The 14,698-nt window shown below is 48.4% G+C and overlaps 2 protein-coding genes across 3 annotated transcripts in view; both read left to right on the top strand.

The window, feature by feature from the left end:
* SMAD5 (SMAD family member 5) overlaps window positions 1-14,698 on the top strand; it is a 281,680-nt gene that overhangs the window by 124,794 nt on the left and 142,188 nt on the right. The window lies entirely within an intron of this gene.
* Window positions 3,861-14,698, top strand: part of TGFBI (transforming growth factor beta induced) — a 34,593-nt gene continuing 23,755 nt past the window's right edge. The window contains exons 1-2 of one of the 2 annotated variants that reach the window (XM_058441221.1): window positions 3,861-3,911; window positions 9,447-9,545. In XM_058441221.1, the coding sequence (XP_058297204.1) occupies window positions 3,904-3,911; window positions 9,447-9,545 (107 nt within the window). In that variant the 5' untranslated portion in view covers window positions 3,861-3,903. Of the gene's footprint in view, window positions 3,912-4,692; window positions 4,895-9,446; window positions 9,546-14,698 lie in introns of those variants that run through there. The other variant, XM_032157963.2, reaches the window with a different exon arrangement.

A 14,698-nucleotide genomic window follows, 5' to 3' on the forward strand; every position in this document is an offset into this window, starting at 1 on the left:
CCACGTTGGGAGATGGATGGCTGGGGTGGCAGCTGATGTCAGACTGGCTGGAGGCTGTGGGTGGTGAGAGGTAAGGCAGTGGGGAGCTGGAGTATTTGAGTAGCAGAAGAGGGAATGGAAGCATCTAGGAGAGATTTGGAAAGAACACCTGCAGGATCTTGGTGACTGATTGCACGTGGGGGACCAGAGAGCAGGGACAGGCAAAAATGAATGCAAGGTTTCCAACCTTGAGCAGCACCATGGGCAAGAATGAAGAAATGAAGAAGGGGAGCTGGACGAAGGAGCCAAGGGATTTCCGCACTTTGGAATGAATCGCTGCTGGGTGGTGTCCATTTCCCTGAAGGCCTTTATCCTACGTGCAAGAAAACTCGTGGGAAGCAGAGGAAAGGCATGTGTAAGCCAACAATCATCTGTGGGCATCCCTCCACTAAAATATTTGAGGTCAGGCAACTAAAGCAACCTCAAAAGTGCCTCTGGATTCTTCTTAGATATTTTAGCTGAGCCAAATCAATGAAACTCTCATGAAAAATCAGTTTCCCTGGAAAATGAAATTGGGTTCTAACCAACAAGTAGCATTTGGCAGGCCCTGATTAAGAAAGCCAGTGATTGGAGAAGTTGTGAAAACAGCCAAGTCATTTAAGAAACTAAACACTGGGGCCTAATGCCATTCTAGGGCTGCGACGGCTGTTCTGTTCCCATCAATTGCAGAGCCCGAAGCCTCAAGTTTGTTTTAAGTTCCTGCCGTTACAAACCTGTCGATTATCCCAGCCTCCCTTGCAGGCTTTGAAAAGAGAGAAGAATGGAAGGTGATTGAGGCCAATTTCCCCTCCCTGTCCAGTGTGTGGAAGACACTGAATATGCAACAACTGACGTTGTACCTGGGCATCTTGAAGGTCATCCACAAAGTGAGCTGGGCCTCAGCAGAAGATGAGAGTTCCTCTGTGGTCACTTCACTGGTACACATTTTCAGGTTTATTTCATTTCTTCCATGCCTACATAAATTGAACTCTGTTTTAACCACCTCTGAGCTCGTAGCTATTTAACATGACCCTGTAGTCCTGTGCATACAAATCACCTAGGGATCTGGTGAAAATGCGGATTCAGTGGGTCTTGGGAGGTTATAAGATTCCACATTTCTTCATGAGAGCTAGAATAAATAAATAAATAAATAAATAATTTGTAAAAGTTTCCACATTTCTAAAGAACTCTGGGGTTGTGCCGATGATGCTGTTTTGCAGATCACATTTTGAGTGGCAAGATTGTGGAAAATCCTTGAGAAATCAATCCAAAATCCCCTAAATGGTACTACAATCACACCTTAATGTTAGTAAACTGAGATGTTTCTTACCTTTATTTGTAACATGGAAAAAATAATTACTGTATATGAAGTACCATTCTAAGTCCTGTGTGTTATACAAGGGATGGCAATTTTCCCCCAAATTTGATTCATGTCTTTTCATTTGGATATCTCTTGCCAAAACTCACCTTTTTTTTCTCCCTAGCAAGTCTTGGGGAGCTGAATTTTAAGAGCTCTTTATTTAGCTACATGGTGGCCTCTGAAAATGATTTTGACTGTGTCTTCTGTCTCCACGTATGCCCAAGCATCACCAGGAACTTTAGGGAGTAAGGAAAAGGCAGGCCCAGGGTCAGCTGGGCTGCAGATGCCAGCTCTCCCACCAACAGGCCCAGAACCAGTTTCTTTCCTAGGTTCCTTTGTGAAGAACTTGTTAGAACTACTAATTTATCATGACGCATAAAGCTTGTTGTCATACCCTACAGGATTATTTTCAAAAACTGAACTGTTTTTGGTGACCTTTCACGTGCCACAAAATGTAAAAGCAGTCATTTTTTAAAAAGTGCTTGAAAAAGTCTAGTAAAGATTTTTCCAAGCAAGCCTCACTTTCTCCTGTTTAGATTGTTTAATCTGGAAGGAAAAAATTCTTTCTCAAATGACAGGGTTTCTGGTGCTCTGTGTTTGCCTGGTTGCCTCTGGGTCATCTGGGGATGGAGGGTCCCTGCTGTTACCCCCAGCAGCATCACTCTTGTCTCCAAAGAAGCAGCAACCTCAGGTAGGAGAATGTTTATACTCACAGCATTCTGTTTTTTCATGTTTGAAAGAGGGGATGGGTGGTGGGGCATGGAGGTGGGATTTTTAAAAAATATCTAAACCATAAATAAAGTATTACTGCAATCTCTTTACTGAGCTCATGGAAAAACTCAAGTCATCGAATGTTAGTTTTGCAGACTAGAGAAGTGAGGTCCAGTGAACTTGCTTGACTTGCCCTAAATCTTGCTAGAGAGAGAGCTGGAACCAGATGGCAGGGCTCCTGGCCTCTTACATACAAGGAGCATTTTTCCTAGAAACTGCAATGCAGCCAAATTCTACTGGTCTCAGGGGAAACTTGTTCTGGGAGTCAGCCTGAGCTTGAATCCCTTTGGGTTCTTCCCGTTATCCTATGCCAAGCAGTCATGCTGAAACTGAGAAATGTTTTGCTTTCAATAAATGAAATGAGCATTTTCAGATAATTATTTCTGTAGTTGCTCAAAACTATCATATCGTTTCATTGAACCCTGCTATATAGAACAATTACTGGGGAGAGGTAATAATAATAATAGCAATGCATATTTATTGGCCATTTTACTTGAATTGTATCATGTAATCTAGTTTAGAGTCCTGTGAGGTAGGTTTGATTATCCTCTCTATGAGGTTGAATAACTTGCCCAAGGCCACACAGCTAGGAAGTAGAAGGACTGGTATTTGAACCCATCTTCTCCTTTTCTTCCCCTTCCTCCTCCTCCTCCTCCTCTCTTCCAACACCTGCTCCTGAGGAAGCTCATCCAGTGCATGACTTTAGCTACCACCTGCTCATAATGGTGACTCAAATCTGCATCTCCAATCCCCATACCTATCCTGAGCTCAAGACCTTTGAATATAGCTCCCTCTTGTCCATCCCTCCTGGAAATGCAGGTGGCTTGTTCACACATAATGTGAACACAAATGGAGCACTCTCCTCACACACCCAAATGTGCACCTTCACCAGGGTGCCCAGCGCAGGCATCCCTTCCTGCCAGCTATGAGCCTCGAGGTTAGCTCTACTCCCCCTCCCTAACCCTGCATGCCCAAGGGGTTTCCAAGTCTAATCAAGGCTACCACTAAAATCTCCCATACACCTGTTCCCTCCTCTCCACTAGCTAATCAATGCTACCACTAAAATCTCTCCACACCTGTTCCCTCCTCTCCTACCCGGCAAGCCTGCACCCTGCATGTGCCTCATTCTGAACGTGGCACCATCACCTGCCACAATGTCCAGACCACAAACACCCTGCAATATCCTTGACTCTCCTTTCTCCCTGTATACAGACTCCAAATTCTACTGAGAATATTACCTCCTACACCCCTCACATTTGCCCAGCCTTCCCCATCTCTGCCTCTACCACCATAGTTCAAGCTCTCCCATGGTCCCTTCCTGGTTACCTGTTCTTCTTGCCTCCTTAAGCCTCTCATGACACTGGCCATGTCACTTGCCTCCACCCATCACCCACTAGGCTCTTAGCTGGAGTCTGGGCCCTGCTACCTTCCTCCCCTTCTTCTCTACCTTTGACTCCACCTCCCTGTGCTTCAGCCAACCAGATAACTTGAGTTTCCTGAATGCATGCCTCAGTTTACCTGATTAACTCCTTTTCATCTTTCAGGCCTCAGAGCAGGTATCACCCTGTCAGGGCCAGGTGCCTCCTCTCAGCTCCCAAACCCCCAGCTACTCTTCATGGAACATCATTGGCTTGGGCTATGGATCTTCCCAATTTGGAGCTTTTTCACAAAGGGCTTAGGTCTCACTCATTCTATCTATCCATCTGTGTCTCCCCAGGGCTAGCAGTGCCAAGTAACTGATGGGTGATTAATAGATGCTTGGGTAAGTATCACTTCTTTATCATGTGACAGTTTGTTTACCTGCCCTGAGCTCCTCCAGGGCAGGACTCTTGCCTTTGCAGAATCTATCTGGCAGGTACTGTTGCAGAGATGTTTACTGAAGGAGGGAATGAGTTAGTACCAAGGTGAGGACCCCACCCTTCCCCACGGGCTCCAAAGGCAGCTTAGAGCCCAACAAAACCTGCCCCACATTTTTGGCGTTTCTGTGGATCACAGGATTTACTCATCTGTCTTTCAATGAGCATGACAGGTGGGGTGGGGGTGGAGGGATTAGAGATTGAGGAGCTGGGGAGGGGGGTCGGCTCCTGGGGTGCAGAAACAAGTCTGATGGGCCATGGTGTTTTGGGAATCAGCACTGCCTCCCCTCACCCCTCCCTGCAGTGTTTTGTAGCCTCAAGATCAGTGAGGGAATCTTCGGGCCCCCAGCATGCAGGACCCAAGCCCCAGAGACAGCTGTCCCTCAGTCCCAAGGTCCCCATTAGGAAGCAGCCACAGGAGGCCTAAGGGACCTATACCCTTGGTTCGAGGGAGCCTGTGGCGAGGGAGAGAGGGAGGGAGGGCTGGCAGTGAGGGCAAGGGCTGGGAAAACTGAGCACGGGCACAGTGCGGGAGCGGGTGGGTGCCCAGGGCAGCCGGGGGCGCGCGGGTTGGGAGGCACCAGGAGGCCCGCCCTCCTTGCACGGGCCGGCCCAGCTTCCCCGCCCCTGGCGTCCGCTCCCTCCCGCTCGCCGCTTACTTAACCTGGCCCGGGCGGCGGAGGCGCTCTCACTTCCCTGGAGCCGCCCGCTCGCCCGTCGGTCGCCAGCTCGCTCGGTGCGCGTCGTCCCGCTCCATGGCGCTCTTCCTGCGGCTGCTGGCCCTAGCCCTGGCTCTGGCCCTGGGCCCCGCCGCGACCCTGGCGGGTCCCGCCAAGTCGCCCTACCAGCTGGTGCTGCAGCACAGCAGGCTCCGGGGCCGCCAGCACGGGTAAGCCGAGCCGCCTGGCCAGGGGCCGCAGGCGGTCTGGTCGTCGGGGCTCGGAGCGCACGCCGCTGGGGGCATTGAAGTGGGCTGGGGGTGCAGGGGACAAAGCCCGAACTAAAAGCCTGCAGCGTGGAGCGCTCGGACACCAGCCCTGCACGCGGTGGAAGGAGAGAGGGAGGGAGGTGGGGGACCATGGAGGGAAAGCGGGCGGCCGCCGCTTTGTAGAAGAAGGGAGTGGGGAAGCGGACCAGAGACCTTAGACTTAGGCCAAGAGCCTGAGACGGACAGCGCTTTCAGCTTCTCCTCCCAGCCACTGGAGAAAGGGGGAAATGGCAACTCTTTGGCCATAATCACCGTGGGAAGGTGCCAATGGCAAAGCCCACCCAGCAGTACACCGATTCCAACCCAGCCAGGCCCCCGGCCAGCGACTCCAGACAAGAACCTGGGCCACACACGATGGCAGCATCTAAGGTGCCCCAGACTCCTGTGCTCCTGGCCAGGCCCTGCACTCAGACACTGCTGGCACCCGACACTACTCTCTGGGGACAGCAAGGGCAATGTGGCACTTCTTGTCCTGCCCGATGAAGAGCAGGAGAATGCACTGGGCCGTCACACACACTGTTCAAATGGGGAAACTGAGTCCTGAGTGGTTCCACTTTCCCACAGTCCTGAAGTGTACACTGGAGCCAGGATTGGAGTCTGTCTTAAAGTAATAGCTGGGTTTGTAAATGTAGGACACTATCATTGCAGGAATTCCTTTGAGCCCCTGAAGATGTGTTGGCTTTAGGAGACAAACTCAAGCAGAAGGTCTGGTCTGATAGTGGCCCCAGTACTGACCCAGGCAGAGGCAGGCAACATTTCTACCTCAAAAACCAGGCCATACCTGCGTCACACATACCCAGGCTTTGCTGCAGCTTCCAGCCTACCTGGTTGCACCAACTTCTTTTTCATAACTAGGTAAAACTATATATGAGTAGAATCTTGTAGTGACTCCTCAGAGCAGCCCAAATACCATCGGGGTCTGGCATTCACACCCACAAGCAATGCCCAAACCTCCAAGAGACTGGGCAGATCTGTACTCAAATCAAAACTCATTGTTGGGGGGTGATAGAGTTGACTTCATAGGCCCTGACAGTCTTGTCTCCTTGCACTAGGAGTGCTCAGGGTACGGGTACAGGCTGCCCCTCGTAGGGCATAGCTGCTCTTGTTTCCTCTGCTTGTGGCTTTATGGTCTAGGCCTTTCAGGAGTTTGGGGCTCTGGGGGAGAGGGCCTACTGGGAGCACATCTGGCCACCCTGCAGAGTGAAATCAAACCAGGCCCGGCTGCAGCCTCAACACACTCCTGGAAAGAGGAGAATACTGGGGATATCCTGGGGTCTTTCTGGAAGTGGGAGAATCACCTTTGACTTGGGCAGTGTGCAGAATAGAGTGAGGGGGGATGTCAGAAAGACAAGAGGGATGTGAGGCCTCAACATCAAAATGCAAGCAACTGGCGTTTTTATTATTTCTGCCCACCTCTCCATTGGTCTCTCTGCCTTTCCTGCCAATGAATTGTGTTATGTTTGGGTGCCTCAGTCTGCCTGGGAGGGTTCTATTTCTTCTGTATCTTCGCCCCTAAGTCAGGAGAAGATCCTTATAGCATGCCCTGCAACCGTGTCACCTGTAAGGGCATCTCTCTGCACAGCCACAGTGAAGGATCCTCAAAGGTATTGAGGGCTTTCCATCAAGAGGCATCTTTATAGCAAACCTCTTTCCCTTCAGAGCCCGGAAGAGTGCTGACCAGCTGGAAAATAGGGGTTTTTTCTTAAATGCAGATGCTCTTGATTATGAGTTCCAGATATTAGATCAACTTCCCCACCATACCCCTGCAGGCGAATCCTGTTAATTAGCTTCCTGCAGCACAGCTGGAAAGGCCTATTGTAATCTGTGATGGGCAGAGTAATCTAAGAAGTCACAGGAGCACCCCTCTCCCAGTAGAATCTGGATGCGCAGGCACATGAACCATGGCAAAATGGTTGCAGGCACAGTTGTATTTACTCTGATCTAATTGTCCCTGTTAATGCCACAGGGCTGCCTGGCCTGGCACACATGGCTATGGCACCTTGTGCAAATGGATAACGTTGTTCAAGCTCCAGCCTTTCATTCAAAGTGAAAACTGTTAGAAAGGGAAGGAAAACGTTGCTATTTTAAGGAATTGCAGCGTGCTGCCTGATACAAAGGAAGAAATAGCTGTGCCTTGCTTGTGCGCAGCACTTGATTTTGCCACTTTTGCTTTCGACCTCACCACAACACAGTGAGATCTACTGTTCATGTTCCCATTTTACAGGTGGTGAAACTGCAGCTTAGTGAGATAGAGAGTGACTTAGTTCAGACACAGAATGCTGTTGGGAGAGCAATAACTATGATATGGTCTCTTGACTCCCAGCTATATCTGTGTTGATATAGGGAAGGGGAAAAATAATACTGAAAGAGAAGTAAAAATACGATACACTTCCAAACATCAACAACCAAAAACTGAACTGAATTTCCTGAAGCTCTTGGTTTTCAAATCTAAGCTGAACATCAATGCTGTTATTCTTGAGGCCCAGAAGTGACTTGCTCATTTCGATTAAGCTTCAGCATGAATTTCCTATGTACACAGCCCACCCACACTCCCCGATGTGAGAAGGAGAGGGTCACAGCCGCCCCCAGCCTCTGCTGCTGCCACAAGGATAGCAGCAGTGGAAACATTCAGCAAAGGAATGTTGGAGCCACATCCACAAGAGACTCATTGAAGATTCGCCAAACGCCTACGGAAAGTGGCAGGGAATTCATCGACAGTAATTGTTTCCTGCTTGATGAGATTGAAGAGCTTCTGGGATTCTGTAACAATGAATAGGACCGGGGGCTGGAGTATGGCCAGCAAGGACTCTTCAGGGGTTGTTCAGGGACTGTCTAACCTGTGAATCCTAGGCAGCAAACAGAAACCAGGTATTCAGAAATCTGGAGGATTTGGTCAGCCCCAGCTAAGACTAGGGAGGCATGGGCCTCTGCTGGCTGTGGTCCCTTCTCCAGCCTTCACTTCTCTTGCCCCTAGATCCTTACATGGATTCATTAATGCTCATTGTCCCTCCTGGGCCCACTCACTTTCACCTGTTGAACAAAAAACTGGCCAAGAGGTGACAGTCATATCACCATAGAAGAGACAGGGCAGAGAAATGAAGGGGCAGGATGGACTCCCACCCAAAAGCCTGACTCTGAATATTTGAGAATTGTTCAAGTTCCTGCAGAGGAATCATGATGGGGACAGTAGGTGTAGTTCTTACTGCAATATTGGTGTCTTCTTAACAAATACGCTGCACATCAAGTGATGTCTGTGGATGGCATTCTTAAAGTAACAGGGAAATTGATGTTAAAGAAATACTTCATCCTTTGGGTGATACCTGAAGTTCTCTGAGCTCGGAGGTCTTGTGAAAGCCCTCAGTATTGTTTGTTTTCTTTGCTTTCCTCTGACTTGTGATTCAGTCAGATGCATGCCTGCCTCTGGCTCAGGAAGATCAACCCTCTTCTGACCACGTAGCACAGTAGCTTCCTGTCCCTAGGGGCTCCTAATGAAGCTTTCACAATCACCTGGCCTGAGCACGGTTTGGGTCAGGACTTGGTATACTTGAATAAAACACGCAAAACCAAAATCCTATGATTCTGGAAAAGGCTTCTTAGCAGAACCCCCAGATGTTTACACTTGCTTTTTCACAGGGTCCCTGAGGATTCTTTGGATCTGGGTAGTTTGGGGAGCAGTATTTTCAACAAATTCATTTCGTGCTCCTTCTACACCCTGCCTGGATGCTAGGCCCCATCTAGAATGTGAACAACAGAACAAGGCAGAACACTTGCCCTCAAGGTTCTGTTGAGTGTTAGATGCAGAGAAAAGACACCCCCCACGTCCTCGCGTCACTTACAGGAATTCTGTTTGGAACCCAACGTCAAATAAGGACCATATCCACTGTCAGAGGATGGAAAGCAGCATGTCATCTGGGACATTGGAGAAAGGCTCTCTGGGGGAAGTGGGACTTGAGCTGGGATCTAAGTAATGAACAACTGAGAGTTAAACGGGAGAGCATCCCCTATCAGGGTCCTGACAGCAACCAGCCATGGTTTAAACCAGCTATAAAGCCTCTGGTTTATAGGATGGACAGTAACAATGGCTTGTCTTTGGGAGCCAAGCAGCTGGCCCAGGGATGCAGAGCATGTCTGTATGGAGAGCTGCCTGAGAGATGCTTTTGTTTACACTTATCAATTGCCCATGTCAAAGAAGGATATGTACATGAAGTTACATCAATATGTAAGAGAGATTTTAACAATTTTTGCAGGGGAAGCTTTCATGGGGGCTGATGGGAACAGATGGGAACAGAACCAAAGTCTAAACCCAAGATACCCCCAGTACCAAGACTGAAATGACTGTCTCTCCTCTATCTCTAGAACGTTCCAGTGACCCAAGGAGGCCAACATGATGGGAGTCATTAAAGTGGGGTGGATGTGCTGATCATCTTCCTAACTCTGCTGCTTTTGTTTTCAGCCCCAACGTGTGTGCTGTGCAGAAGGTTATTGGCACTAATAGGAAGTACTTCACCAACTGCAAGCAGTGGTATCAAAGGAAAATCTGTGGCAAATCAACGTGAGTATCCGTAACCAGCCAGGAGACCAAGCTGTATGCACGCTGGCTGCAGTTCCCCAGGGCCTGGGCCAGACTTCTAGAAGGTCAGGTTGCCTAAAAAGCCATGAAGATGCATGTGCAAACGTGTCTGGGACCTGCGTGCTAGGGAGTGGCATTTTTAGGAAGCTGGCCAATTTTGTTTTGCATTTTTAAGGCTGCTGACAAGACTTGGAGACATTTTTCAGGGCTAATTTGGGTTTGCAAGAAACATGAAACACTGTGTATGTGTGTGTGTGTGTGTGTGTGTGTGTGTGTGTGTGTGTGTTTCTCAATCCTCATAAAATAATACAGATATGCAGTGGAGAAGCCACCAGCATGTGATTCTGGAAAAGAAAGCCCATTGGTGAATCTGTACTAAAGAATGCCACCCCTATCTTACAGTCCTAAGGTAAACACCCCAAAAAGACTTAGAGCACTAAACATATGCAGATTATGAGACAGCATAGCATATAATATTTGCACAGACTTCCTCATTCAAACCCTAGCTCTACCTGGGCCAGTCGATTCATCTTTAGAACCCTCCATTGCTCTACCTGAAAAGTTGGTATAACACAAGGACCCACCTTATGGGGTTGTTACAAGGATTAAATGAAATAATGTACATAAGAGACTGAATATGGTGCCCAGCACGTGTCAGTGCTCAGTAAATGCTAGCTACTATTATTATTATCACCCTAGATTTGCAAATCTAGACCACACAAACAGAAGTAAGAGTGCCAACGGGGTGTGGACCAGTGTGGTTACAATAGGGCTTGTTGATGTCTGTATCAGCAAGGAGGGAGGCAGCTTTTACCCCACTGCCCAGCTCCCTGGTGGAATCAGGTGCGTGTTCTAACAATTCTGGGGAAACCTAATCTGTTTTGGCACTGTCAACAGATCTCAAAGCTGGCTGTCTCCTACAGCTAGGAAGATGTGTTTGACAAATCTCCTGAGCCACTTGTGAAGGCCTGACCTTCCTCCTGTCTCCATACATAATAGGTTGATTAAGAAACTCTAAGCCACTCTCTTAAGCACTTTCCAATGTTAGGAATTTTTAAGTTTATTGTTGTGACATTGCTTTTGAGCAGACATCTCCTCCAATTTAATAGCCAACTGAAAGAAGAGAAAATGCTCTTTCCTTAAACTGTACGTGTAAATAAATATCCCAATGTGTGACCCTGATCATGTTAGGCAGTTAGCAATCCTAATATGAATTGAGGGAAGTTGGGATTCATGGCAGAGTTGGGGAGATACCAGCAGTCTCTGGGAGCCTGTCCAGGGCAGGTCCATGGCAGCTTGTTCCATGCCTGATTGAGAGCCCAGCCTGCAAGCTAAAAGTTGAGTGAGCTAGGAGGACACACTGCCAAGATTCAGCTAATAGACACCCAGCGATATTCTCGCTGCTATGAACAAAAGGAGACTGTGCAAATTATACACCACCCATTCTTCCATGATGCCTGACTTAAAACATAAGAAAAAAGATGGGCCGGGCGTGGTGGCTCACGCCTGTAATCCCAACACTTTGGGAGGCCAAGGTGGGTGGATCATGAGGTCAGGAGATAGAGACCATCCTGGCTAACACAGTGAAACCCCATCTCTACTAAAAAAATACAAAAATATTAGCCAGGCGTGGTGGCGGGCACCTGTAGTCCCAGCTACTCAGGAGGCTGAGGCAGGAGAATGGTGTGAACCTGGGAGGTGGAACTTGCAGTGAGCCGAGATCGTGCCACTGCAGTCCAGCCTGGATGACAGAGCGAGACACAGTCTCAAAAAAAAGAAAACCTTTAGTACTGATTGATTTTTTTCCCATGTGTGTATATTATCTACTCAAATTAACAGCTAATTAATTACTTAATTAAACACAAAGTCAGGCCTCACCTAATTGCTTCTTGGAAGGTGACCAGAGTGCTAGTGCCAAGCAAACAACTCTTCTATATCTCAAGAGCCCTGGGCTTCAGAGGGCCATCTTTTTTGTTCAAGTTTCTCTGAAAATGGAGACCCATTTATGATGACAAGCTGGCTACAGGGTAGCAACTGCCACACTGTTTCGGGGGTGCCCGTGGGCTGAAACATTTGCTCAGCTAGTTAACAATAGCTCGATAACATTCCCTATCAGTGTCCAGGCTGACAATACTGTCAGTGATGAGTCGCCTTGGCTCTTGTACCTTGTATCTTTGTGTGCCAGGACAAGGCACAAGCAACAGAGCTGTACGTTGCCAAAATGTTCCTGATGAGCAGGTCATCCCCTCAGGGGCAGGTTTGGATATGATAATGTGGTGATGTGGTGGTGCAGCTCCCTTACCCAGTGAGCACAAGGGGAGTCCTCTGGGAAAAGGAAGAAATGTCTGGATGAGGTGGGGAGATGGGGTTCAGAGTGGACTCAGGCAAAGCCCGATGCCCAGCTGTTGGCCTAGTCTCACAAAGCCGGAAGGATATGACATTCACATTCAACTCTTGAATTTGTGGCCATTGCTTTGGGCAACTTCAAAAAGAGAAAACAATGATAGAAAAATATTATTTGATATAAAACTTCTAGGACAAGAGAGGCCCTTCCTGGAACACCACAGGCAGTATTAGGAAGGTGGAGCTGCCCTGGAAAAGATCCAGAGAACTCAGAGAGAGGAAGAGGTGGAACCCATCTCTGTTCTTGTAGAGAGCTCAGTAAGAGTGGCTTGGCAGGGCTTCTGTGTACCTGAGACCAAGACCAGTGAGGAGGCTACTGTCTGACCACCATACGGTCAGAATTCAGTGCCATGGGTGGTCAGGCGGGAAGGGGAAAGGGCTGTGCTGGCTGGAGTTGATGTTATCCTGGGGAAAGTGGGTCACTAGATGCCTTTAGCTGGGTGAGGACCAGACTGGGAAATGGGAGCACAGTAGTGGTTGGAGCAAAAAGGACTGTCTCTGCATGGGGTCCATAGGCAGTTGGAATTTTCTCAGCAAGACTCCAGAGAAGGAGGCTGGAGCAGAGGTGTATGTTGGGATGAAAAGGAGTAAAGTATCATGGGAGAGGAGGCAGCTCAGGTTGTCAAGGGTCCCAAATCCAGAAGGAGAATTTCACCTTGGAAGCAGACAAGGAGTACCAAGCATACCGGGGAAGACTTTGTGGTGAGAGGTCACACAGAGATACAGGAGCCGACCTGGTGAGACAGGAGCCTGGAGCCACCTGCCTGCTTTTGTGAGGCCTCAGACTCCACTGCTCTCATCAGGTGAAGCTCTGTTGCCTGCACACAAAAGCTTTTCCGCATTTACAAAGAGAGAAGGGCCTGAGTCTCTGGTGCAATGCGTCAAGCTGACATATGGACTTTATTACAGGAAGTGGTTACCAGTGCGTCCCTATTTAGTGGCTGTTATTGTGAATTTTATTGTGCAGAAATTCACTTTAGCATTTATTTCAGATCCTAAATAGCACCGGAGTGATACAACGGCTAATCAAACAAAGAGGGCTGCGGGGGGCAGACAGTCAGCATCCCCCTCTGTGATTTCAGGCCCTGGTTTGATTAGTAGCCATAAAATTTTTTACATGTGGCACTTTGAGCAAAGGTGCAGGAAACTGTGGTCAGGAAGCCTGGCTGCCTCTCGACAGGCTTCCTTTGTGCTAGCCCCAGGGAGAGGAGGCCTACTTAACAGCCAAGTCCAAGTTGACATCATGGGACTGGAATAGTCATAGCAGGAGCTCAGACATCATAAATGTGGCATAGGGAGGGCTGGTGGAGGAGCTAGCGGGTATGGGTGGCAGCTATTCATTCCAAAAGTCTTGAAATTGTTTCACGAGCAACACATTTCACTAGTGCGAAGCCCTCCTCTGGAGCCAAGATGAGCTGGCAGAGCACTCCTGTTTCTCTAGTAGCAAGTGTTCCTTTGCCCAGGGGCAAAAATATTAATACTTCTTCAGCACTGCATTAATGCTTAAAGATTTAACTTTTAAAGAGATCAGCTGGTGCATGGTCGAGCTTTTCCATCAGCTGGCAGGGCTTTTTCAGTAGGTGTCCTTCTGGGCAGGGCACCAGGGACAGCTGACGTGAAGGTGAAGAAGAGCTGTCCTTTTCCTCCCTTATATCCCACAACCTTGGTCCCAAGAGGAAAAAGAAGAAGATGGTGAGAAGCCATCCAAGCTGACCCCAGACCCATACTAGTGCCTCCTTTCCTGTTTCATATCCCTGTGCAGCCAGCTGGGATCTCTTGAATAATCTGCTCTGGAGGCACTGAGATTGGACATACACCAAACAGCAGAGATCGACCAAACACCTCTGTTGGGCAGTGTTTCCTGAGGGTTCTGTCCCATTCTGCAAACTAGGAGGCTCACTAGCTGACGAGGAATTTTATTCTGTTGGGTATTTACATGAACCTATGTGCCACCTGGGGTAAGACCCTGTGGTAGGTAGAAACATGACCTCCCAAAAATGTCCACATCCTAATCTCCAATCCTGTAACTATATTCCCTTACTGGAAAAAGAGACTTTGCAGGTGTGATTAAATTAAGGATCATAAGAGGGGGAGATTATCCAGGATTATTTGATGAGTCTAATATAATCATCAGGGTACTTAAAAGAGGGAGGCAGGCTGGTCATGGTGGCTCACGCCTGTAATCCCAGCACTTTGGGAGACTGAGGCGAGCGGGTCACGAGGTCAGGAGTTCGAGACCAGCCTGACCAACATGGGGAAACCCTCCCCTCCCCCCAGTAAAAAAAAAAAATACAAAAATTAGCCAGGCATGGTGGTGCACACCTGTAATCCCAGCTACTCAGGAGGCTGAGGCGGGAGAATTGCTTGAACCCAGGAGGCAGAGGTTGCAGTGAGCTGAGATCACACCACTGCCCTCCAGCCTGGGCAACAGAGCAAGACTCCATCTCAAAAAAAAAAAAAGAGGGAGGCAGTAGGATCAGAGTCAGAGAAGGCAATGTGATGATGAAAGCTGACATTTGAGTGATGCAACCACAAGCCAAGGAATGCAGGCAGCTTCTCAAAGCTGGAAGGACAAGCAATGGATTCTTCCCTACAGCCTCTGTAAGGAATGCAGCCTTTGATTTTAACCCCATAAGGCCAATTTCTGACTCTAGCCTCTGGAATTGTAAGATAAATTGCATGATCTCAAGCCACTAAATTTGTGATAATTTGTCACAGAAAGCAATGGGAAG

This window comes from Hylobates moloch, unplaced genomic scaffold, assembly GCF_009828535.3.
Source record: "Hylobates moloch isolate HMO894 unplaced genomic scaffold, HMol_V3 SCAFFOLD_6, whole genome shotgun sequence".
Classification (NCBI taxonomy): domain Eukaryota; kingdom Metazoa; phylum Chordata; class Mammalia; order Primates; family Hylobatidae; genus Hylobates; species Hylobates moloch.